This window comes from Rhinoraja longicauda, chromosome 26 (genome assembly GCF_053455715.1).
Source record: "Rhinoraja longicauda isolate Sanriku21f chromosome 26, sRhiLon1.1, whole genome shotgun sequence".
NCBI classification, from domain to species: Eukaryota; Metazoa; Chordata; class Chondrichthyes; order Rajiformes; family Arhynchobatidae; genus Rhinoraja; species Rhinoraja longicauda.
The window spans coordinates 27561687-27587488 of record NC_135978.1 but is presented as its reverse complement, the minus strand read 5'-3'; the positions used below and the strand labels follow the sequence as shown (position 1 = coordinate 27587488).

The following is a 25802-nucleotide window of genomic DNA, read 5'->3' as shown; positions in this document are numbered from 1 at the left end:
TCCCACCCCGGCCACTGTCTGTTTGTTCATCTGCCCTCTGGTCGACGTTTCAGGTCGATCAAATCCCGAACAAACAGACTTAAGAACAGTTTTTACCCCAGGGCCATACGAGAACTGAACACTACCTTCTGCACTAGGCAACACTGTTTTTGCATTTATTGCATATATGTTTTTACGCACCGTCAGGATTGGCTATTTTTTAATTTCGTTGTACTCGTTGCAATGACAATAAATGAATATTATTATTATTATTATTGATAGTCCACCTGGACTCTGTGGGCCGAAGGGCCTGTTTCCATGCTGTATCTTTCAATTTCTTAATTTGGTTGACCCACAACAGGACTACTGTATTCTCGTCTGAAGGAGGATACAAATTGGTGCAGTGAAAATTGGGAGGAGATTTTACAGGGGTGCACAAGATTACAATGGATTTAGATCGATAGGGAAATGAAAAAAACCCATTTCTGTTTATAGAGAGTGGTGGGTGGGGCCAGATTTAAAATGATAGGCAAAAGATACAGGATAGATATAACAAGCAACCTTCTTATTTATTCACAAAATGCTGGAGTAACTCAGCAGGTCAGGCAGCATCTCGGGAGAGAAGGAATGGGTGACGTTTCGGGTCCTTTTCTCCCGAGATGCTGCCTGACCTGCTGAGTTACTCCAGCATTTTGTGAATAAATCGATTTGTACCAGCATCTGCAGTTATTTTCTTATATATTTAAGCAACCTTCTTAATCAGACGCAAGTTATGATCTGAAACGTCCTGTCTGTGAGGATGCTAAAACTTGAGCAAATCTGGACTTCCAAATGGGAAATGGAATGAAAGTAAATTGCTTGGCTTTGGGAGTCAACTGGATTGTTCAACACAACGCGAGCATAGACTTGATGGTTGAGTGCTTTATTGTGCTTACGGTCTGTTTGTGATGCATTCTAAACTAGTGCAGGATAGAAGGATATTTGTTCCTTAGGAACTTGTAATTAATTTTCTTTCATAGTTGCTGATGCTGTATGACCTTGGGATTGGTACCGTGTTTAATTAATAGCCCTTAAATCATGCAAGTAATGTCACGCATAAGCATTATTGACCCTGGAGCAGTCACGGTTCCTTATGGCCATGCCTTGAAACAAATGGGAGCAGCTTCAAAGTACTCGTACCAAGTGGAGTCAAAGTTCAGTTGATTATTACCAAACATTGCAGGCAGTCTAGTTTTCTGTTATCAAAGGAACGCATTGCCTCTTTTTTACCGTCAATTCTTCATTTACAAGCAAGGATCACATGTAGTTTAGCAGCTATTTTGCTCATTGAACCATGATATTCTGTGCTGGATTTTGAGTCATTGGCTTTTCATTTATTTGGATCCTGCCACTGATTGTTATACAAAAATATTTGTGCATTGGTTTTTCTATAACCCCATAAATAATCTTTCTTCCTGTAGCAAATTAATTTTTCAATAAGTAAATACAGCCCACTTGCCAGGAACAACAAAGTCTCGTACTTTAAACATTTGCAGTCTTTGATAAACTGCTTGGTGTGTTGTAAAAGAATTAAAAATGCCCCTGAAGAAATTAAGCATTTTTTTTATTTTTGACAATCCTTTTTTTCCAAATAGGAACCTCAAATTCTGTATTGTTAGTAAAACATTACAACTGTAGGCAGCACAGTGGCCAGCTAATGGACCTGCTGCCTCACAGCACCAGGGACCTGGGATACAACTTGACTTTGGGCGTTCTTTGTGTGATGGTTTGCAGCTTCTCTCAATGATTCCCTGGATTTCCAATAACATGCGGGTTGGTGGGTTTATTGGCCATTGTTAATTATCCTTGATGTGTGGCCAGTCAGTGGCAGAATCAGGGGAGAGTTGATGGGAAAAATGTAGGCAGAATAAACAATGGCATTAGTGTGGGATTGTGTAAATGGATGAGTGATGGTTAGCATGGACTCAGTGGGCCAAAGGGCTGTATATTTCTCAAGGGCTGTATAGTTTCATTGCTGTATATTTCTCTCCCCCTTTTTGAATACTTTTGCAACTTTATTGTGGTAAATTGTGATGTTGCTGAACGTGAAGTTTGAAGGACTAAACTAATGGCAAAGAGAATGGCATTGCAGATGCCATTTTGAACATCTTTGCACCATCTGATTCCATAGTTCTCATCCATAATATCATCTGTTCTTGGTTTAAATTCAATGTCTTAAAGTTGTCGCTGGTATTTTTTTTAGAATTCTGATTTTAAACCTTCCAATAGTCACTAGTTGTGATTCTTTAATCCCTTCTTTAATTAATTGTTCAAGCATTTTAACTCCCGCTCCCATTCCCATACTGACCTTTCTGCCTTGGGCCTCCTCCTCTGTCAGAGTGAGGCCTCATGCAAATTGGAGGAACAGCACCTCATATTTTGCTTGGGCAGCTTACAACCTAGCAGTGTGAACTTTGATTTCTCTTATTTCAAGTAACCCCTACTTTACTCCCCTCCCCCACCGTAGTTGCCCTACTAGTTCCGTTTTTTGAATCCCTGTATCTCCTCGTTATCACCTCTTCCCCCAGCCAATAATGGGCCATTATGGGTTCTATCCTGCCTTTGTCATCTATTTCTGTTTTGTTCTGGCCTTTTCCTACCTGCAGTTCCCCCCCTCCAATTTCAGTCTGAAGATGATTTCCACCCATCCAGAAAAGCCACCCATCCTTTTTCTCCAGAGTTACTGCCTGACCCGTTGAATTACTCCAGAACTTTGTGTCTAACTTCCATTCTTGAATACTCTTCGCGCATGGCAGTTCAGTAACTTTTGCTGAAGTTAAATCTCTGTAAAATTTGATTAAAAATTTTTTTTTTTAATCCATCATGAGCAAGAATGGCCTTTTGCAGAGATACAAGGAAGTGCAGATGCTTGAATCTTGAGCAAAACACCGTGAATCTGTCTGAAGACAGGTCCCGACCTGAAACATCACATTATCTATTCCCTCCGCAGATACTGCCTGTCCCGCTGAGTTACTCCAGCACTTTGTGTTTTGCTCAAGGTCTTTTGTGGACGAGTCATACTTTATGAAGGGGCTAAGAACTGGCTGAAATCTGACTTGAATTAACTTTATAAATGGTGAATGTTCCTGAACCATGGGGACTAAATTGAGAATATAGTACAGTTGAGCATTTTCCGGCACCCTCTGTTCCAACAGAGTTTATGTGATAATGAAACGACAATGCACTCCTGGCCTGCTAATGACACCCCTCCTGTGTCTCCAAAGCACCACCGAGTGGCAGAAATTTAAATAAAACAAATATAAAATATGATAGAACTTTATTTATCCCAGGAGGGAAATTGATCTATTAACAAGAAAAACCATGAAACATGAAATTAAAGTGACGAGTGGAAAGGATTGGGGATGTGCAAAGATTGGGAGGGGGGGGGGGGGTGTGGGAGGGGAGTCAGTCTACCCCATGACAGAAGGGGGGAAATATAAACTGAATGTGAGTTGTTCAGTCAGAGAGTTGTGAATCTGTGGAATTCTCTGCCTCAGAAGGCAGTGGAGGGCAATTCTCTGAATGCATTCAAGAGAGAGCTAGATAGACGTCTTGAGGATAGCGGAGTCAGGGGGTATGGGGAGAAGGCAGGAACGGGGTACTGATTGAGAATGATCAGCCATGATCACATTGAATGGCGGTGCTGGCTCGAAGGGCCGAATGGCCTACTCCTGCACCTATTGTCTATTGTCTATTGAATGGAATGACTTGCCGACCCATCCCCAGCTTCCACCGTCTCCCGGATCATTTCGAATTCCACCTTCTGACCCGACTCGCAAAGTGCACAAGCGAGCCCTTCTTCACTCTCAGGCCTTTCCGGTGACCCTGCTGTTGTTGCAGCTCACATTGTAGCCTCTGGGAACAGCGCTGAATTTGGGTCGCCACCCCTCCCCACCCCCCCCCCCCCCCCCCCTCCTGTATTTGATTAATTTCGATTGGCAGTCAGCATTCATTTCTGAGTCAGCAGCAAATAATTTTTGTTTTGTCGGTAGTTAAATCTTTGAGGAAATGTTCTGGTGTCTGCGTGTAAAATTGATAACTAACCGCAGTATCCTTTCTACCTCTGTGCACAGGGTCTGGAAAGTTGCCTGAAAGGTCCCGATAATCACAACAGCCAAGTTTTGATAGAAGCCACTGTCATTGCGTTGACCAAACTTCAGCCACTGCTCAATAAGGTAAAGCCACAACATGAGCAAATAACTTTCCAAATGTAAAGCTTTTCAGTAAGAACAGCTATCGCGTTCTAAAGCAAGGAGAAATTTGACTGACTATATTTCAATCCAATCAATGCAACGCTCGCTAATTTTAAGAGAACCAAGTTAATTCAAATTAATTGCAAGTCAGAGTAACACTCTTGATTTAAAAGTGGTAGATTGTGGGTTTACAGGTCGAAACTAAGTGAGATCAGTGCAGTACTGAGGGGGTACTACATTATGTGTAGGAAGGAACTGCAGATAGACACAAAATGGTGGAGTAACTCAGCGGGTCAGGCAGTATCTCTGGAATGGGTGACCTTTCGTGTCATGACCCTGACTGAGAGTCAGGGGAGAGGGAGACAGTGATAAGGAAAGGGAAGGTGTCAAAACGAGGCATCAAAGAGATGGGGGATCAAGGAAAATGTAGAATAGATCATTGTTAGCTAGGAGAAGGTAATAACATAGCAAACGGAGATAAAATGTAATCAGGGAGACAGTCAGACTGGTCAGAGAACTGGGAAGGGGGTTGGGATGGAGGCAGAGGGAAAGCAAGTTAAAGTTTGAAGTAAAATATGCTGGGATGTAAGTTGCCCAAGCTAAAACTGAAGGAATATACACGACATTCAGTCAATTTAACGAGTTGCACAAAACATTTTTTATAATTTTTAATTAATATTGCTATTATCATTACTGCTAGCTTGAAAAATGCTTTTAAAACGTGAGGGAGAATTTGTGTACAGTCGGATTTCTCCACGGCAGGGCAGTTGTAACCTAGGAAGCCTCTACGTTGTCAGGCTAATGAACAAGAACTTGTCAAATTGAAACAGTTACAGTTCTAAATGTGTTTATTTGTTATGTGGTAGTGCTTGATTAATCACCCCAAACTGGTGTATGTGTTTCAGTTTCTCTACAAGTTTGCAACGCAATAACATTTTTTTAAACGTTTGGACAGGTACATGGATGTCCAAACCTCTTGGTACATAGTCATACAGTGTGGAAACAGGCCCTTCGGCCCAACATGCCCACACCTACCAACATGTCCAATCTATACCATTTGGCCCATATCCCTCTAAATTTGTCCTATTCATGCACCTGTCGAATTGCTTCTTAAACGTTGTGATAGTCCCTGCCTCAACTACCCCCTCCGGCATCTCGTTCCAAACATCCACCACCCTTTGCGTGAAAAAATTACTACCAGATTCCGAAAAAATCATTCCACCTTCTTCAAACTATGCCCTCCAGTTCTCGATTTCCCAACTCTGGGCAAGAGACACTATGCATCCACCTGATGGATAGGAAAGGTTCAAGAGGGATATGGGCCAAGCATAGGGAAAATGGAGCTAGCTTAGATGGGACATTTTGTTGGCATTGACAAGATGGGCTAAATATTCTCTGCTCTATCACTCTATATAACGGGAGAACCAAATTTGTACAGGGCATTGGTGAGACCACACCTGGAGTATTGCGTGCAGTTTTGGTTTCCTAATCTGAGGAAATACATTCTTGCCATAGAGGGAGTACAGAGAACGTTCACCAGATTGATTCCTGGGATGGCAGGACTTTCATATGAAGAAAGACTGGATAGACTCGGCTTGTACTCGCTGGAATTTAGAAGATTGAGGGGGGATCTTATAGAAACATATAAAATTCTTAAGGGGTTGGACAGGCTAGATGCAGGAAGATTGTTCCCGATGTTGGGGAAGTCCAGAACAAGGGGTCACAGTTTAAGGATAAGGGGGAAGTCTTTTAGGATCGAGATGAGAAAGTTTTTTTTCACACAGAGAGTGGTGAATCTGTGGAATTCTCTGCCACAGAAGGTAGTTGAGGCCAGTTCATTGGCTATATTTAAGAGGGAGTTAGATGTGGCCCTTGTGGCTAAAGGGATCAGGGGGTATGGAGAGAAGGCAGGTACAGGATACTGAGTTGGATGATCAGCCATGGCCGAATGGCCTACTCCTGCACCTATTTTCTATGTTTCTATGTAATACCTTTGTTTTCCTGATCATGTCCCCTCCCCATTTAAAGGACTCAAATATGCACAAGGCCCTGTTTTGGGTGGCAGTCGCGGTGCTGCAACTGGATGAAGTCAATCTGTACTCAGCCGGCACAGCGTTGCTGGAACAAAACCTGCATACGTTGGATAGCCTTAAAGTCTTCAATGACAAGGTAAGGGGGTAAGCGGGCTGCAAATGTCTGGAAGTGGGACACGACCTAACAGACAAGAATATTTGAAAAATTCAATGTTTAGTTTAGAGATGCAGCGCGGAAACAGGCCCTTCGGCCCACCGGGTCCGCGCCAACCAGCGATCCCCGTACATTAACACTATCCTACACCTAAAAGGGACAAGTTTTACATTTACCAAGCCAATTAACCTACAAACCTGTACGTCTTTGGAGTGTGGGAGGAAACCGAAGATCTCGGACAAAACCCACGCAGGTCACGGGGAGAACGTACAAACTCCGTACAGACAGCACCCTTAGTCGGGATTGAACCCAGGTCTCCGGTGCTGCATTCGCTGTAAAGCAGCAACTCTACCGCTGCGCCTTTCTGAGAAAGGTGCATTTTATTTCAATTCAGTGGATACTTTACTTCAAAGGTCTCGACCCGAAGCTGTTCTTTTTCTCCAGAGATGCTGACTGCCCCCCTGAGTTACTCCAGAGTTTTGTGTCTTATCTTCAGTGCAAAACAGCATCTGCAGTTCCTTCCTACATACGTTATTGTCACGTACCTAGGTATAGTGAAAATGCTTTGTTTTGCTTACAACACAGTAAAATCATACAGACCTCACCTAGTCAGTACACAAGTGTCACCACGTTTCTGGTGCCAACAAAGTTACAAAAGTTCATTGAACAGTTTTAGGTCACACCTCGTAATCCAAATAGGTATACTGTTCTACTAAAAATTGAAGGCTTTCCCTTGTAAAACAAATGACAATTTTCTCTTTTAAATTAAATATTATTGTATATTCCGTATAAAAAAAACTTTACTACATAATTATTATTGGAGTATTTCAATGTTTTAACTGCATTATCTAGAAGCTCTGAGGAACATAGGAACAGGAATAAGTCACACACTTTGTCCCTTGACAGTAAGGTCATGGCTGATCACTGACTGGAATACACCATGAACCTCCCTTTCCACTACACCCCTCAATACCTTGCTTAATTTTAGAAATCTGCCAGTCTCAGCTATAAAATTAGGGATTGCCACTAGAGAGTTTCAAATTTGTGCCATTTTTTAGTGTGTGAGTGAGTGCATCCTAACATCAGCAAAAACATAATATTTTCAGAAAAGAAAATGGAATGAGCAGCAGCATTTGGTTGTTTACCTTCAGTTCATCACAGCTATTAGGTTCTTGAACCAGCCCACTCACCCTCATCCTACCACAACAACAGTGCACCTCTTGGACTACCAAATACTTGTTTTTTTTTAATTTCTATTTGTGCTTTGGACTAATATCTTTTTAATCTTTTTACTGCCTTACAGAATTGTATGTGTAAGTAATATATAATTTTGTGTTCCAGTGTGTTTGAGTCTCTGCCCATGATGCTGCTGCAAGCCAGATTTTCACTGTGCCTCCACCTCATTGTATTTGTGCACATGACAACAAACTCGACCTGATTTCACTCATTTTCAAACTGCTTTTGTAAAGCGAGTAGACAAGTGTAGACATTTGGCAATCTCTGGCTTTTGTTTTTTGTGTTGAAATTTGCCTGAAAATGACAAGAGTAAGGAGAAGCCATGCATGTCAGTTCCAAACCACCATTAATTGACCCTGTTGGAATGGCACAGTAAATGCCACCATTTTGTGGCGAATACAACAGTGATTTGGGATGTTGTTCATTGAAGCCTTTTGCTTTCCTCTTCAGAGTCCAGAGGAGGTATTTATGGAGATCAGAAGGCCTTTGGAATGGCATTGCAAGCAGATGGATCATTTTGTTGGGCTGAATTTCAACTCGAACTTCAACTTTGCATTGGTGGGACACTTGATGAAAGGTGAGGATGATTAATCCATCACCAGCCTCTGCAGGTTCCACGTTAAACTCTAATAGAAATGGAGGGAAAGATTTGTTATCTATTTTGTTATCTATGTGAAATTTTGCAAACTGTTCATTTCCTTCCTATGTCTGCCACCACCGCATACTGTTATAGTAGACATCCACCTAACTGTTTACTTCTGGTTACTGCCTTGGAGTTTATATGCACAAGCAACGTTGCGTTGATTAGGTGAACAAAGGAGACGAGCAGATCAGCATCAGTGCTGATGCATTGTAGAAATTATCAAAGTCCTATGAAGCAGTTACAGCACAGGAACACAGTGTCTGTGCTGACCCTGATGCCAATCCAAACTAATCCCACTTGCCAGCATTCTCTCCATTTCAAATGAAGATTGAGTTTTGAGCAATTACCCCCTCCCTTGCTCTTTCCACTGCCCCACCAGAATTGGACACCGTGCTCCAGTTGTGGCCGAACTAATGTTTTATAAAGTTGTTCCATGACTCCACGACTCTTACATTCTATGCTATGGCTAATGAAGGCAAGTATTCGGAGTGGTTTCTTAACCACCTCATCGACCAGTGCTGCCATCTTCAGGGTCCCTTGGGCATGTACATTGAAGTCCCTCTGATCCTCAGTTGATTCCTTGCGTTCATTGCGTATTTCCCTGCTTGGGTGGTCCTCCCGAAGTGTATCACATGACACTCACCACAGGATTAAATTCTATCTACAATGGCTCTACTCATTTAATTAATTCATCACAGTTGTCCTGCAGCTACAATTAACATGACTATCCTCATTATCATCAATACATGAACATTGAAAACATAGATAACAACCAGGCAGGGTCCCTGTGCCAAATACTGTGGTACAATACTGGTCACATACTCCCAATCACCAAAATTACCATCCACTGTTACCCAATGCCAGCTAGCGATGGATCTAATGTGCTAATTTGCTCTTTTGGATTAGTCGCTTATGTGGGAGCTTGTCAAAGGCATTACGGGGGTCCATGTAGACTGTATCAACAGTATTATTCTCATCAATACAATTTGCTACCTTTGGGAAGATTCTGTCTTGATGCAGGGAAGCTTTGGTGAATATGATCACGGGTGTCTGCCAAAATATGAGAAGTAATCAATGCTTTCCAGGATCTTGCTGGGAACCTTTATAGTCAGTGGACAATGGGAAAACTTGGTACAGGTTCTGTACACTGCAGATGTTGAGTGGTGTTTGCTAGACCTTGGTTCTGGAGTGTGATCAACTGTAATTTGAAGAGTTTCAGACGATTTCTAAAGGTTAACTTCACCCTCAGTTGTTTGTGGGACGTGAGGTACAAAACAGCGGTGAGAAAGACTGAAGATAGCGCAAAGGCAACATGACAACCTTGTTCGCCACCACCTTCACTGAGATGGACATTATTGTCGATGTACTTGGCTAGAATCAGAGAGATGTTTTTTTATGGGCAACCGGAATTGGTATTGGTTTATTAGTTTTACTTTAGTTTTGAGATACAGCCCGGAAACGGGCCCCTTGGCCCACGGAGTGCACACCGACCAGAGATCCCCGTACACAAGCACGCCAGGGACAATTTACAATTTTTAGCAAAGGCAATTAACCTACAAATCTATACATCTTTGGAGTGTGGGAGGAAAGCGGAGCACCCGGAAAAATCTGCACCCGTAGTCAGGATCGAAACCTGGGGGATTCAGGTGTTGTAAGGCAGCAATTTTACCGCTGCGCCACCGTGCCACCCTATTATTGTCACGTGTACCGAGGTACAGTGAAAAGACTATTGTTTGCATGCTATCCAATTAAATCAAATAATGCCACACATGAATACAATCTAGCCACAAGTACAACAGATTGGGAATATAGATTTAAAAGAGTGGGGTGATTGTTTTGGGTAATAGTAGATTCTCTTCTGGGACCAGCACATAAAAAGTCGCCGCGCTCAAACCCCACCTTGAGTTTGTGGAGAATGCTCTGCAGTGTCCCCTGATTAATAGGATCAAAGGCTTCAACAGGGTTGAAAGATATGATGTGCAGAGGTGGATCCTGCTCCTTTCACATCTCATGATGTTTTTGCTGTGCCTGTAGCTGGGCGGAATCTCTCCTGTGAGTCTGTGTGCAGCCCCTCCGCTCACTGGGAAGTTGCAGTTGGGAGAGGCCAAGCAATGACTTTCCCCGCAGTAGAGAGCAGGGAGACCCGCCCAGGGAGTTACCGTGGTCAGAACTGCCACCTTTGTGATTATAAGAAAATAACTGCAGATGCCGGTACAAATCGAAGGTATTTATTCACAAAAAGCTGGAGTAACTCAGCAGGTCAGGCAGCATCTCAGGTGAGAAGGAATCGGCGACGTTTCGGGTCGAGACCCTTCTTCAGACTGATGTCAGGGGGGCGGGACAAAGGAAGGATATAGGTGGAGACAGGAAGATAGAGGGAGATCTGGGAAGGAGGAGGGGAAGAGAGGGACAGAGGAACTATCTAAAGTGATAGTTTTAACATAAACATAATCACATAAACCTTTGTGATTATGATCATAATCTCTAGTGTATCCTGCTCTTTCCGATGAAATTGTGAATCTGTGCTTTTCCCAGCCAGGTTTTAGCACCTCAGCAAGGATGGTATCTGATCTCAAGGCCTTGATATTTTGTAAGGCACAGCACGCAGGTGTGAAATGAGTCGCGCAGGTGTGAAATGAGGCGCGCAGGTGTGAAATGAGGCGCGCAGGTGTGAAATGAGGCGCGCAGGTGTGGGATGGAGTCAAGACTCGAGGGACAGCGCCACATCACAGCTGCAGTCTCCATCTGCCTTTGAGGGCTGTTGTAGGGAGGGTGGGGGCGAGGAGGAAATATTAACCTAATACTGGCAGCTGGGTCTTTCCCCTGATTTTGCCACCTTCCTTTACGACGTTTAGATTCGGAAATATTTAAATAAGGCGTGATTTTATGTTTTATCTTTGTGCCTCAAGATCGCAGTTTGTTTTATTTTCGAAAGGGAAAACCTCAAGTTGGATGTCAGCACTAATTTGTAATTTAGAAAGTAACGTTCGGACTGAATGTTAAGTGGATGTTCCTCTTGCCCCCACCTTCCATCCCTGTTCCTCAGGCTACAGGCATCCGTCTCCCACCACTGTGGCCAGAACGGTGAGGATACTGCACACCCTGCTAGCCTTGGTCGGCAAGCACAGGAACTGCGACAAATTTGAAGTCAACACTCAAAGTGTGGCTTATCTTGCTGGTGAGAAAACTTTAATCTGCTTTCAATTTATCAAAAGTAAACTACAGCTGTGATTCCTCCCATTCTATGATTGTTAACGAACTGGTTTGGTTGCGTTTACTGCCAGAAAAAATAACGGTGTGGGAAGGGGGGGGTGATTTATACCCACTGCCCCAGTGTGGCATGTCGATCAAAAGCTGATGAAAATAAGTCAACAAACATAAACCGGAGGTGCAGACAGATTTCACTTGGTGACTAAAAAGAATACACCATGTGCAGGAGAAACTCAGTGGATCAGGCAGCATCTCTGGAGAACAGACAGTCGTGAAACTGCTACAGACAGCTGCAGAGGACAAGTCAAAGGATATTTTTAAGGCGGAGCTTGACAAATTCTTCATGAGCAAGGGTGTCGAGGGTAATGGGAAGAAGGCGGGAGAATAGGGTTGAGAGGGAAAGATAGGTCAGTCATGATTAAATGGCAAAGTAAACTTGAAGGGCCAAATGGCCAAATTCTGCTCCTGTGACTGATGCACTTGGATTGGTGATGATTCGGGTCGGGACTGGAGATGTTGTCAGACCCACTGGGTTACTTCAGCACTTTGTGTCTTTTTGTAAAACAGCAATGGCAGTTCCTTATTTCTTGATTTTAACCTGATTCGTATGAGCCCCTATTGTGGTCAGGGTTCAATCAATTTTGGGGGCACATGGTTGGAAAGTTCACAAATAAATAGCAATGCAGTTGCCATGTGAGCTACCCCAGTCATAGAAGACGATCCATTCCTGTGAACTTGGATTCGTACGATATCCATGGGGAGCATGTAATTTGCCTAACATGAATTAGTACGGCATTCTTTCAAAAATATTTGAGACATAGAGATGCAAGATCCCCTCCCAACTTTGTGTTACGTGAGTTGCTTGGGCAGGAGTTTGTGGTTATTGAAGTTGATTCAGGTCGATAGGAAGTGCAAGGTGAGGGGTGGAGGAAATACCTTCATGCTATCTCTCATATGACAGTGGAATTCGTAGTACAAGGGGTTTTCAAGTTATGCATGGGAACCATCTGTACACTGAATTAGCCATTAGTCAGAGGTGAGCAGTTTCCCCCAAAATTGTAATGTGTGATTCTTGTCCCGCGACAACCCTTGGGAACTGATTTGCAAAGAGGAGACTGGGGAAGGTCAACGTAGGTAATAGGAGCTGTAACCAGCAGGTGAACTGTGACTGGTGTTTGTCAGAGGGGAAGTGATGGAGGGAGCGGAGTTGTTAATCAGCGACACAACTGTCGGCGGTTTAACGAAGTGTGCTCTAACAAGATACAGCTCAGGGTGTGTAGTGTTCGACCATACCTGAAGGAAAGTTTGGAGAAGGGATTGGCTTTCTCTGTGGGCGATCTTTGCATTGTTTCCGGGTGAAGAGTGCTACCCCTGAGAGCATAGTCTGGGAGAATTTGCGTAAAGTCCAATTTCCCTTTAGACATCTTCCTTAACCCAAGGAACACCTACCTGTACATTGACATTGCGTGAACAGGTGATTACTCCAACAGTTAACATACCTTGCCAGTGTTCATTGCTGAGCAGAATACATGGGGTTTATTCACTTGGTGATGGCAATAGAGGACAATTGTACTCGTCTCCAGAGTCAGAAAGAACTGCAGATGTTGGAGAAGGGTCCCGACCCAAAATATGATCTATCCATGACCTCCTGAGATGCTGCCTGAACCCTCTGAGATGCTCCATGAGGAGCATGCAATTTGCCCAGTCAGCAATCGTGTTGTCTGCGTTTACACATAGGAGTCCACGCTTAGAACAGAGGATGTGCAAATGAACCTCTGCCTCACCTGAAAGAACTGTCAGTGTCCTTGGACGGAGTCGAGGGAGGAGGTATACGGCGTCAGTGTTGGGTTCCGCTCATCTCCATTTCCAGTGCTAAATATAGAAGTTTAGATTAATTTGTGTCACCGCACAACAGGATGGATATGGTTGTGCTTGAGAGAGTGCAGAAGAGACTCGCAGGACATTGCCTGGCTTGATGCCAGTTATAGGGAAGGATTGGACAGGGTGGGATTGTTTTCCCTGAAACACAGGGGGCTGAGGGGTGATCTTCAAGAGGGGATAGTAAGGATCATCATCGTCTAGTGGGGGATGTCCACAACAAGAGGATATGGGTTTAAGATGAGAAGCAGGAGGTACAGAGGGAATCTCAAGGGGTTGGAATCATGAACACGTTGACAGAGAAGGTGGTGGGGACAGATATTCTCACAACATATAAGAAGTTTTTAGTCAAGCACATCAGCCTCCATGACACAGAAACCATTAGACCTTTACTGGTAAATGGGATTAGTACAGATGGTGCTTTGGACAGGTGGACCCTAATAGGCTGAATGGCATGTTTCTGTGGTGTTGTTGTTCGTCCTTCGGGTTGGAAGATGACCATGACTTCACTTTCAGTTGGAGGATTGGTGACTGTGGGTCCGGAAGTGACTGGTGAGGCCAATCCGGGCCCAGAAGGCACGCCCACACGTAGGACACAAGTGGATGGGTGCTGCAGTGGAAATGGAGGTAGCCCGGCCCTTGCGCGCAGTGCGTTTCCTCTGGGCCTCTGCAGTGCGTCTGTTCTCTGCTGCACGGGCTCCTGTGGTGAGCTTGCTACGCCAGGTTGGACGGTCCAGAGCAAGAGACTCCCAAGTGCTGAGGTTGATGTCCAAGTCTTTGAGGGACACTTTGAGGCAGTCCTTAAACTGTTTCTTCTGTCCTCCTACTGAGCGCTTGCCCTGACTCAGTTCTCCAGACAGAAGCTGTTTTGGCAGTCGACTCTCGGGCATTCTGACGACATTGTACAACTTGGTGTACAACTTGGATTATAGATGGAGCTCCTTACAAAATGAAATCTAGAATTCTTGAACTCATGAATGCTCACGGGTTTCCCATCTATGTAATTTACCTTAATCTTGAAATTAAGAATCGGGGTGGGTGGGGGATCCGGGGTAATGGTAACAGACTTGGAAGAAGAGCCGTGTGACAGCCGTCATTGAAAAACATACTTTTTCTGCAGCTTTGCTGACTGTTTCCGAGGAGGTGAGGAGTCGGTGCAGCCTGAAACATAGGAAGTCTCTCTTAATGTCTGACGTTTCCATGGAGAACGTGCCAATGGATATATACGCCATGCACCATGGTGACCCAGGTTCCAGGTCTATATACACCCTTTTTTCCATTGTTTCCATCGTGTTTTTGCTTTGGCTGTGTTGATCTTTTGCTGATATCTGGGAGGAGCTGGAAAATATGGCTCCATATCTTTTGTTGCACTTTCAAAAATAGCCTCTCTTGCCAGATTAATTTATTGCGCTCCAGCTTTATGTGAATTGAGAATTGCTGCCATGTTAACTGATTGTAGAAGGGAAATTGAAAAAACAAGCTAGGGTGGGGAGGGACCAAAAGATATATTGATGTGATTCGATGAAGAACGGTGAGAAGAGGCTTGGGCAAGTGAATGCATGGACCTGTCGGCCGAGTTGCCTATGCAATACATTCTGTGAGGTTGGGCTGGCCGTGACAAGCACAGACGTTGGCACCTTTGGGGAGGTTGTGTAAGGAAAAAAACTGACTTCATGGCTACATTGTGGAAGGCTACAAGGCAGTTAGTCTGAAAGTCAGTAAGGGTGAAACAAGCATTTAACCTTGCTGAAACACCACAAGAGCGGTAGAGTTTCCGCCTCAAGGCACCAGGGACCCGGGTTCAATCCTGACTATGTGTGCTGTCTGTACGGAGTTTGTACGTTCTTCCCATGACCTGCATGGGTTTTCTCCATGATTTCCGGTTTCCTCCCACAATCCAAAGACATACAGGCTTGCAGGTTAATTGGCTTGGTCAAATTCTAAATTATCCCTACTATGTGTAGGATAGTGTGCAGGGATTGCCGGTCGGCACAGGGCCTGTTTCTGCACTGTATCTCTAAACTAAAGTAAACGGACACAGGAAAGTGGGAAAACCCTTCAGGCCCTTCAAACCTGCCCCACCATTTAATACGATTGTGGCTGATCGATGCTGGCCATGTCTCCAGACACATTTTTGTCAATCTTCCAAATGTTTGTCCACCTCAACTTTAAATATAACCATATAACCATATAACAATTACAGCACGGAAACAGGCCCGTTCGGCCCTACCAGTCCATGCCGACCACTCTCTCTGACCTAGTCTCATCTACCTGCTCTCAGACCATAACCCTCCAATCCCCTCCCATCCATATACCTATCCAATTTACTCTTAAATAATAAAATCGAGCCTGCCTCCACCACTTCCACCGGAAGCTCATTCCACACAGCCACCACCCTCTGAGTAAAGAAGTTACCCCTCATGTTACCCCTAAACTTTTGCCCCTTAATTCTGAAGTTATGTCCCCTTGTTGGAATCTTCTCCACTCTCAAAGGGAAAAGCCTACCCACGTCAACTCTGTCCGTCCCTCTTAAAATTTTAAAAACCTCTATCAAGTCCCCCCTCAACCTTCTACGCTCCAAAGAATAGAGACCCAACCTGTTCAACCTCTCTCTGTAGCTTAAGTGCTGAAACCCAGGCAACATTCTAGTAAATCTCCTCTGTACCCTCTCCATTTTGTCAACATCCTTCCTATAATTTGGCGACCAGAACTGCATACCATACTCCAGATTCGGCCTCACCAATGCCCTGTACAATTTCAACATTACATCCCAACTTCTATATTCGATGCTCTGATTTATAAAGGCAAGCATACCAAACGCCTTCTTCACCACCCTATCCACATGAGATTCCACCTTCAGGGAACAATGCACAGTTATTCCCAGATCCCTCTGTTCCACTGCATTCCTGCTGATGATGACCCATGTTCCGCCATGTGCCGAGGCAGAGGTGCCCACAAATTCACCCGCATCTGCAAGAAGAAATTTCCACACACCTCAGTTTTAAATGACCAGCCCCTTGTCGTTATGTTGCCTTGTTCGAGACTCTCCCAATTGGGAAAACATTGTGGTAACTGCTAATGTCAAGCCCCTTTATGGTCTTGTCTGTTTGAATAATGTCACCCCTCATTCTTCTAAACTCCAGAGTATAAAGCTCTAACTATTTGGTCTCTTGAAACGTGCCCTTGATTTTTCCCCATTTATGCTCTGGCCTATTGAGAAGCCACATTTTGGGGGTCTGCAGATGACTCCCTCCCGTCTCCCTTCCCTGCAACTTATAATTTTAACCCTGACAGATTCCAAATTACTGTCCATTTCCTTTTGCATCATGACTCAGCACAGCTCTGGTACCTTCCTAGATTAACAATGCCACCCATCTCCTTTCCTCTTGGCCTGCTATTTTGAAACAGTGCATAACCTGGAACATTAAGCATCCTTGTCAGCCTGCAACCATGCTCCTGTAACAGCTAAACCATCATACTCATTTTATTCACAAAATGCTGGAGTAACTCAGCAGGTCAGGCAGCATCTCGGGAGAGAAGGAATGGGTGACGTTTCGGGTTGAGACCCTTCTTCAGACTGATGTCAGGGGTGCGGGACAAAGGAAGGATATAGGTGGAGACAGGAAGATAGAGGGAGATCTGGGAAGGAGGAGGGGAAGAGAGGGACAGAGGAACTATCTAAAGTTGGAGAAGTCGACGTTCATACCACTGGGCTGCAAACTGCCCAGGCGAAATATGAGGTGCTGTTCCTCCAATTTCCGGTGGGCCTCACTATGGCACTGGAGGAGGCCCATGACAGAAAGGTCAGACTGGGAATGGGAGGGGGAGTTAAAGTGCTCGGCCACTGGGAGATCAGTTTTGTTAATGCGGACCGAGCGCAGGTGTTCAGCGAAGCGATCGCCGAGCCTGCGCTTGGTTTCGCCGATGTAAATAAGTTGACATCTAGAGCAGCGGATGCAATAGATGAGGTTGGAGGAGGTGCAGGTGAACCTTTGTCTCACCTGGAAAGACTGTTTGGGTCCTTGGATGGAGTTGAGGGGGGAGGTAATGGGGCAGGTGTTGCATCTTGTGCGGTTGCAGGGGAAAGTGCCCGGGGTTGGGGTGGTTTGGGTAGGAAGGGACGAATGGACCAGGGAGTTACGGAGGGAACGGTCTCTGCGGAACGCAGAGAGGGGAGGGGATGGGAAGATATGGCCAGTGGTGGGGTCCCGTTGTAGGTGACAAATGATCATACTCATTTGTCACTATCTGTGCTATCAACTCGTCTTCCTTGTTGCAAATGCTGTGTTCACTCAAGCAAAGAGCATTACATTTGTCTCAGAGTGCCGGAGGTTTGGGTTCAATCCTAACCTGTGTGGAGTTTGCTCGTTCTGCTGCTAGTGTCCCATGAATCAGAACACATCTCTCCCACGCCATGCATTTATCCATCAAATCCGATTCATCCTTTGCCAATTTGCACGTGGCTTAGGGATGTTCACTCCTTGCTTTTCAAGTTCATGGTTCTCTTCATGGAAGCTAATGCCTCCCAGCCCCAGAGATCCTGGTTCAATTGTGTGCTCGAGAGTATGTCGTAGGTTTAAGATGAGGGGGGAAAGATTTAATGGGAACCTGAGGGGCACCATTTTTTACACAAAGGGTGGTGGATTTTTGGAATGAACTGCTAAAGGAGGTAGTTGAGGCAGGTACTATCACAAAACATTTGGACAGGTCCATGGATAGGATGTGTTAGAAGGATATGGGCCCAACGCATGGGACATGTTGGTCGACGTTGGGAAGTTGGGACTAAGGGCCTGTTTCCATGCTGTGTGACTCTATGACAAAATAAAACTGAACTAAAAAATGTTTGAGTTTATTTCTCTGAATCTGTTGGAAAGTATCTCTCCAATGGACTTGTTTTCACTTTTGTGCCTAATGTCATATTTCGCTCTTCCCCATTAATATCTGAGATTGTTCTATGTTTGTGAATTTTGACCACTAAAAGAGCACATTACATATTTTGTGGAGTTCACCTATTTTCCCCTGTGTTTCCTTTTAGAGCTTTAAGAGAAAGTCAGCCATGGGTTTCACCCAAGATCTCGGACAGGTATTTGGCCGCTAACTACCCGACGATGGGACAGATCAGCCCCAGGACACGCAAGTCTATGAGTCTGGACATGGGGCAGCCTTCACAGGCCAACACCAAGAAGCTACTAGGTAAGGAAATAAACCGTGAATGCACCACAGAGTGCATAGATCAATTGTGCTGTGAAAACTAGGAAGTACAACCTTAAACAGGCACATTTATTGTTGGCACGATATTGATTTAATGCTGGGAGAATGTGATGTCGAATGAGGCGATTTCAGTGCGGAGAGGCAGCATTGTGAGATCGGGGTGGAGCACTTCTGCAATTAGGAGGGATCTCCTCGCTGCAGTTTAGAAGGATGAGGGGGGACCTCACTGAAACGTACCGAATAGTGAAATGCTTGGATAGAGTGGATGTGGAGAGGATGTTTCCACTAGTGGGAGAGTCTAGGACCTCAGGTCCTCGACTCAGAATTAAAGGACAACCCTTTAGGAAGGATTTATTTATTTATTCGTGTCATCACACAACTGTTTGCCAATAGCGAGCAAATTTTAGTGCCACGTCGTTAGCCTCTGCGAGATCCTTTACAGTGTGTGCGTTATGCAGCATGTCACAGCTTCGGAGATGTTCCATAGTCTGGAGGCCCCGTCCGCACTCGGAGTCTGCCGCATCTTCAGTATATCCCCACTTCAGCATGTTCCATTTGCTCCTCCCCAGGCCTGTCCGTACGTAGTCTGTTGAGACTGCGCCAGGTTATCCACGGTTGGTCGGCACCTGGTGGGAGTTTCTCAGAGGGATCTCAGAGGGCCCTGTGAGTGTCTTCCGGAGATTTCTCTAGTCTCTCTTCCCAGAGTTTGAGCCTTCTGGACGATGCACTGTAGTCCAGTGGATGGACAGAAGTGAGGAAACTTCTGCGTGATTTCAAACGCTGAGGTAGCAAAGGGTGGCCATGTAGGGGGTGTCTTTCATCCACTGATTGTCTGAGGCATTGTTTTTGACTGGCTACAGCTCTTCTGATTCCAGGAAGAGTAATGCCAGAGAGTAGGTAGATGTTGTTAGGAAGGAGATAATGAAGAATTTCGTTAGTCAGAGAGTGGTGAATCTGTGGAATTCATTGCCACAGACAGCTTTGGAGGCTGTGAATGGATATTTTTAAGGCAGAGGTAGATTCTTGATTAGTATGGGTGTCAGGGGTATGGGGAGAAAGCAGAAGAATGGGGTTTAGAGGGAGAGATTGATCACCCATGATTGAATGGCGGAATAGACTTGACGGGCCAAGTGGCCTAATTCTACTCCTATCACTTATGAACTTATGACTGGCAGCAGACTGAATTACCAGCAGAACTATCAGCCATCTCACACCACTCCCCACAACATGTCTTCCCTCCCCTGCGTCCTGATCTTTCAGCACTGTTTCTTCGTCAGAGGCCCAGTGGTGACCATGGAGTTTTTGCTTCGATTTTCCCACATCCCATTGCAAGAGTCGAGTGTTTTATTGTCATCTGTCCTGCAAATGAAACAATGACATTCCTACTGGCAGCAGCACAACAGATATGTAAACACAGTCCTCACTAAAACGCATTCTAAACAACAAAAAAGTTCAGTGGATTTAAAAAAAAAACAGACAAATAAATAGACAATTATTGAGCAAAATCAAAAATAATGCCCCCAAATCTTCATATATACTTCAGAGCCTATTTGGAGGTTGCAGTGTTTAATAGCCTGATTGTTATAAGGAAGAAGCTGCTCCTGAACATGGATATTACGTTTTTGGACTCCTATCCCTTCAGGAGTGAAATGAGAGCATGACCAGGGTGGTGTGGGTCTGTGATGATGCTGGCTGCCTTTTTGAGGCAGTGACTCGATTGATTGATACTTTATTATCACATGTGACACGTCACAGTGAAATTCTTTATTTTGCACACCCTGCACAAAGTATGCAAAGAGTCGCCAGGTATAGGGCACTGGCACAGTTAAACTTCTAGATCCCTTGGATGGTGGGGAGGTCAGTACCTGTGATGGACCCCAGCAGTGGTCACCACACGGAGGATGCCATTGTGTCAGTGAAACAAGAGAGCCTTTAATTCCTGCACCATCTTTCATAGCCTCACATTGTCCCAAAGCACTCTGCTGTTGTCCCTAAGGAAAAGTAGCGTTGAAACTGCACTCAGCAATCCTCCTCAAAGTGAGAAGTGAAAAGATAGTTGTTTATTCTGTTGATTTAGGGATAAATCTTGACTGGGGCAGCAGAGAAGCACTTCCTGAAATGTCTTTTGGTTTTATCTTCATGCATTGATGAATAAATTCTGCCACCTTGTGGCATATTCGCATGTTTAAAACTGAACAGGTGATGTACATTATCTTTCAGGTACAAGGAAAAGCTTTGACCACTTAATTTCAGATAGTAAAGCACCAAAGAGACAGGAGATCGAGTCAGGGATTACTACTCCGCCCAAGATGAGGCGTGTGGCAGAGCACGACTTTGAAATGGGTAACTCGCCAAGTATTTTCTATTTGTTATAATTCACAGATTGAGTTGGTTTATATTTCCTTCCATCTAGTTGCAATAAAGAGTGACGCGCTGAGTTGCCATTCTGTGCAATGTACCTTTTGGCCTAGTAATCTTACAGAAACGTCTTGGTCAACCAAGCCCTTTCAATGTTATGCAACGCTAAGTCAGAACTGAGCACTTTTAGTTGGAGCATATCAAATGCCTCAATTTTGAAAATGCCTCGATTATGAAAATGCCTCCATTTTGTTTCAGTTCAATATTTGACAATGCTGTGAGGGAAGGAACTGCAGAAGATGGTTTAAACCGAAGATAGACACGAGGAGCTGAAGTAACTCAGTGGGACAGGCAGCATTGCTGGAGAAAAGGAATTGGTGACGTTTCCGGTTGAGACTCTTCTTCAGACTGAGTGACTTGAGTCTGAAGAAGGGTCTCAACCAAAAGTGTCACCTATTCCTTTTTCCCAAGATCTCTGCCTGACCCGCTGAGTTACTCCAGCTTTTTGTGCCTATTTTACAATGCTGTTTTTTATTTTCCATCATTTTACATTTTCTTCCTTCTATTGTTCTCATTTTCATCCCTCTCCTGAAACAACAGAGGTCTCCCTTGAGTTCATATGTCACCTAGCTGACCACCATTGCTCCATTAACTTGGATGGTGAATCTCAACGGGTTCTTTGGTCTCTTGAGTGTCACAGGTAGACATGATCCTTGCCAAGATCAAAATCTACTCCATGTGTGATTCCAGATTTTATTTCTAGATTCAGAAGTGAGAGCTCTGATAAATGTATGGAAAAGAACTGCAGATGCTGATTTACAAAAAAGGACACAAAGTGCTGGAGTAATTCAGTTGGTCAGGCAGCATCTCTGGAGAACATACATAGGAGACGTTTCAGGTTGGGACCCTTCCGAAGAAGGATCAAAGTCTGAAAAAGGGTCTGATTCAATATGTTACTTGTTCTCCAGAGATGCTACCTGACACACACTGAGTTACTCCAGTACTTTGTGTCCAGCTTTGACCTATGTCCATTTCTGAAAATCTCATTCGTTTGGTTCCACTAACTTTCACCTAACATGCCATAGACTGGGAAACAAACCTAGTCTCAACTGTAATGGATAAATTCACCATAGGAATCATAAACCCACAGAGTTCTCTTGGTTGTCCATTATATGATTCATTTTGGCTTTCGTCATGAAATAAACTTTATCGCCATTGTAATTTAATTTCTTGTGGCCGGCTAAATATGATTCCTGTTCAAGTTCTCATTTGCAACGTACTCTTACAACTGCTTGTACTTTCCCTAACTTAGAAACGCAGCGGTTATCCTCACAGCAGCACTCTCATTTGCGGAAGGTCTCGGTGTCTGAATCAAATGTGCTTTTAGATGAAGAAGTCCTCACCGACCCAAAGATCCAGGCGCTACTACTCACTGTTCTAGTAGGTGTACTTCCAGTTTAACATCTGCTGCCATTTGGATTGTGTCCAGTGCTTCTTTAAACTTGCTGCACAGAATTATCTTTTTATTAAGTAGCATAGTTCTCCTGAGGCACATTGAGGATGGGAAGAATGTAATTTGGGGCTTTTTTCAGTTCTTTAGATCTATTATACGATGGACGCCGTTATATATTGTCATTGATCTCGGTTCATCTCTAGATGCTTATGTGAGCACCGAATTTAGTTTAGTTTAACATTGTCGTGTGTAACGAGGTACAATGAAAAGCTTTTGTTTGCTTGCTATCCTGTCGAAGAAAAGACTATACAGGAATGAGAAAAGACCACGCATGACTATAAGTATGTGCAAAGTGGTGAGAGACACAAAATGCAGGAGTAACTCGGCGGGTCAGGCAGCATCTCTGGAGACAAGGGATAGCTGACTTTTTGGGTCAAGACCCTTCTTCTGACTGAGAGTTAGGGGAGAGGGAAACAGAACAGATCAGAGCCGGCACCGATGGCCAAGGAGCCCACAATGGGCCGGTGTTGGCTATGGAAGAGGTGATAAACAAGGGACATGAACAGTGAAACTAGCGGGGTGACTAGCGTGGGGGAGAGAATGAGAAAAAGGGAATACAAGGGTTGCTTGAAATTAGAGGAATCAATATTTATACTGCTGGGTTGTCAGCTCCCAAAGCAAATTGGTGTGCAGGAATAGCTGGGGTCAGTGTTTTTCTGTTCCTCTCTTCCTCTCAAATGGTAGCTTTCTGACACAGATTGCGATAATTTCACCACTTGAGCGACAATCTTCACAATGTACTTACAATCTGGGCATCCACAGTCGGGTTATCTCAAGAGGTGGCTTGTAAGTTAACTCTGGTGGGTAATCAGGCTAAAGAATTGTCTTCTGCTTCCCTGATCTTATCTTCTGTATAATTGTGCACAACTGCATTTATGCCTGTATCTCAATAAATCTCGAGTCATCACTATCTTCTCCTCTGCCACCTTTTCCTCGTCCCATCCAGTGGGAGAAACCTGCCTTCAACATAATGATAATTCTGAAATAAAACCGAGGCAGAATGTTTTAGTCTATGGGATGTTATCTCAATAAGTAAAGCTTGATACAAGAAACTGTAGATGCTGGAATCTTAAGCTGAAAAAAACACAAAGTGATGGAGTAACTCAACGGGTCAGGCAGCTTCTCTGGAGAACACGAATAGGTGATATTTCGGGTCTGGTCCCTTCTTCAGACTGATTCCACCTGGGAGAGAGGTACGGGCGGATTAACGCCAGGCAAGTGATGAATGGTCCCGACTCAAAACATAGCCTATCCATGTCCTCCGTAGTGGCTGCCTGACCCATTGAGTTCCTCCAGCACTTCATGTTTTGTGCAATAAGTAAAGCTGTCTATTCGATGTGCAGAATTTTGTGAGCTTTTGGTGAAACTGCCTTGTTTTTATGAAAGGTATGAACATTGACTTCTCCAAGTAACCCAGCACCCCTTTCCTCTGCCCATGCCTCCCCCTCTTCTCCCACCCCTGTGTGCACCCATTTCTCCCTTCTTCTTCCTCCCACCCTGTCCCCTTCCATTGATATCCCTCCCTTTGGCTTCACAGCTCACTCCTCTTTTTATCTGACTCCCTTTTGTCTCCTTTTCTTCTTCAGCCTTGGTCCACCATCTGCCAATGAAACTCCCTCACCTTGTTCCACCTGTATCACAAGCCAGGCTTTGTCCTGCCGCTAACTCTTTTCCAGCTTCCTTGCCCCCCTTTACTACAATATATCTGAAGAAGTGTCCCCACCCCAAAACATCACTTGTCCAACTGCCTCCACGGATGCTGCCTGACCCCCTGAGTTACTCCAGCACTTTGTGTTTTACTCGCGTTTCCAGCATCTGCAGTTCCTTGTGTCACTTCTTCTGTTTCTTCGCTCCAAATATGAAGGTCAACATTGAAATTGATGGCTTTCTGAATACTATTTGACCATTGTCTTCTAGTCATTTATAACTGTGAATCTTAAGTGGAGAATAGTCCAAAAAAAATCCCACCCTGCCTTGCGTGTCTATGCTCTTGCTCAAGTATGTGACATATTTTGAATCTGGTCATCACCAGTCAAGTAATCTTCATGGACGGGTGGGGGGGCAACAGGTACACTGGGATTGGGATTTTAACTTGACATGGATTCATTCAGCGTGGGCCCTTCGACCCAACTTTCCCACACCGACCAACATGTCCCGTCTACACTCGTCTCACCTGCCCGCGTTTGGCCCATATTCCTCTGAACCTTTCCTATCCGTGTACCTGTCCAAATGTTTCTGAAACGTAGCGATAGTCCCTTTAAACATTGCAATTGTACCTGTGAGTTGATCCAGTGTGCAATCTGGCCACCAAAACACCTACTCTTTCTCTCCCTCTTGTACTTTGGATCCTCATCCAATATCAGCATTAAATTCATCGCTTAGAAGGAAGTAACTTAGAAGGAAGAAAGGATAATTCTCAGGTCCTTGGATGTCTAAATGTCTTTCCTGAAATGGGACAATCTAAATTTTGGAGGTCTTTTTAATTTGTTGTATACTAAATGTTTGCATCTATATGCACAGTACATGTTGTGACCTTTCATTTCACTGCACATCTTGTATGTGTATGTGACAAATAAACTTGACTTGACTTGACTTGTTTGTGTACATCAGAGTGTGTACATCAGAGAGTCTTGAATTAATCCCAAGGTTAAAAATTTGATGTTGAAGTACCAAGAAATTCTGTTATCTGGACTGTCACCTTGTTCTATAAACTTGGAGATGTGAAAGTAGCACATGATAACTTTTATTTTCAAACCTGAGATTTCTTGAATCAATTGTTTTGTATTTCTGAACCAGCAGTACAGATACTGTGCATCGTGTGTGACTTTTTTCTCAGGACAGAAATACCAAAGACTACAGGGCATAGCTTGAAGGTGAGAAGGGCAACGTTTAAAGGAGATGTGCAGGGCTTGTTTATACACAGACAGTGGTGAGTGCCTGGGGGGTGGTGGAGGCAGATAAGATAGTGGCATTTAAGAGACATTTGGATCGGCACATGGATTTGATGATATGGATTCTGTGCAGGCTGTTAAGAGTTGGTTTTAGCATTTTGTTCACCACATAGATTGTGGGCCAAGGGGACCTGTTTCTGTGCTGCACTGTTCTATGTCTGTCACCAGCATTATCGGTAAAGTCGATGCTGAGCAGTCACTTCTCAGAACCTTTCTTTGTGAATCAGGAGAATGTTGAAATCAATTCCAACATACTAATGAGTTTGTGTTCTTTTCAAAAGGCCACATTGGTGAAACACACGACAGATGAGTTTGATCAGCGCATCTTGTACGAGTACTTAGCTGAAGCCAGCGTCGTCTTCCCCAAAGTGTTTCCCATTGTGTAAGTTCCTCTGCTGTTGCAC

General features: G+C 44.3%; 1 protein-coding gene across 7 annotated transcripts in view; it reads left to right on the top strand.

The window, feature by feature from the left end:
- nf1a (neurofibromin 1a) overlaps positions 1–25802 on the top strand; it is a 306791-nt gene that overhangs the window by 266380 nt on the left and 14609 nt on the right. For all 7 annotated transcript variants that reach the window (XM_078422133.1, XM_078422136.1, XM_078422134.1 and 4 more), the window contains 9 exons: positions 4092–4193; positions 6240–6380; positions 8085–8211; positions 11324–11455; positions 14486–14621; positions 18401–18558; positions 20797–20919; positions 22247–22374; positions 25680–25780. In XM_078422133.1, coding sequence (XP_078278259.1) covers positions 4092–4193; positions 6240–6380; positions 8085–8211; positions 11324–11455; positions 14486–14621; positions 18401–18558; positions 20797–20919; positions 22247–22374; positions 25680–25780 — 1148 coding nt within the window. The remainder of the gene's footprint in view (positions 1–4091; positions 4194–6239; positions 6381–8084; positions 8212–11323; positions 11456–14485; positions 14622–18400; positions 18559–20796; positions 20920–22246; positions 22375–25679; positions 25781–25802) is intronic.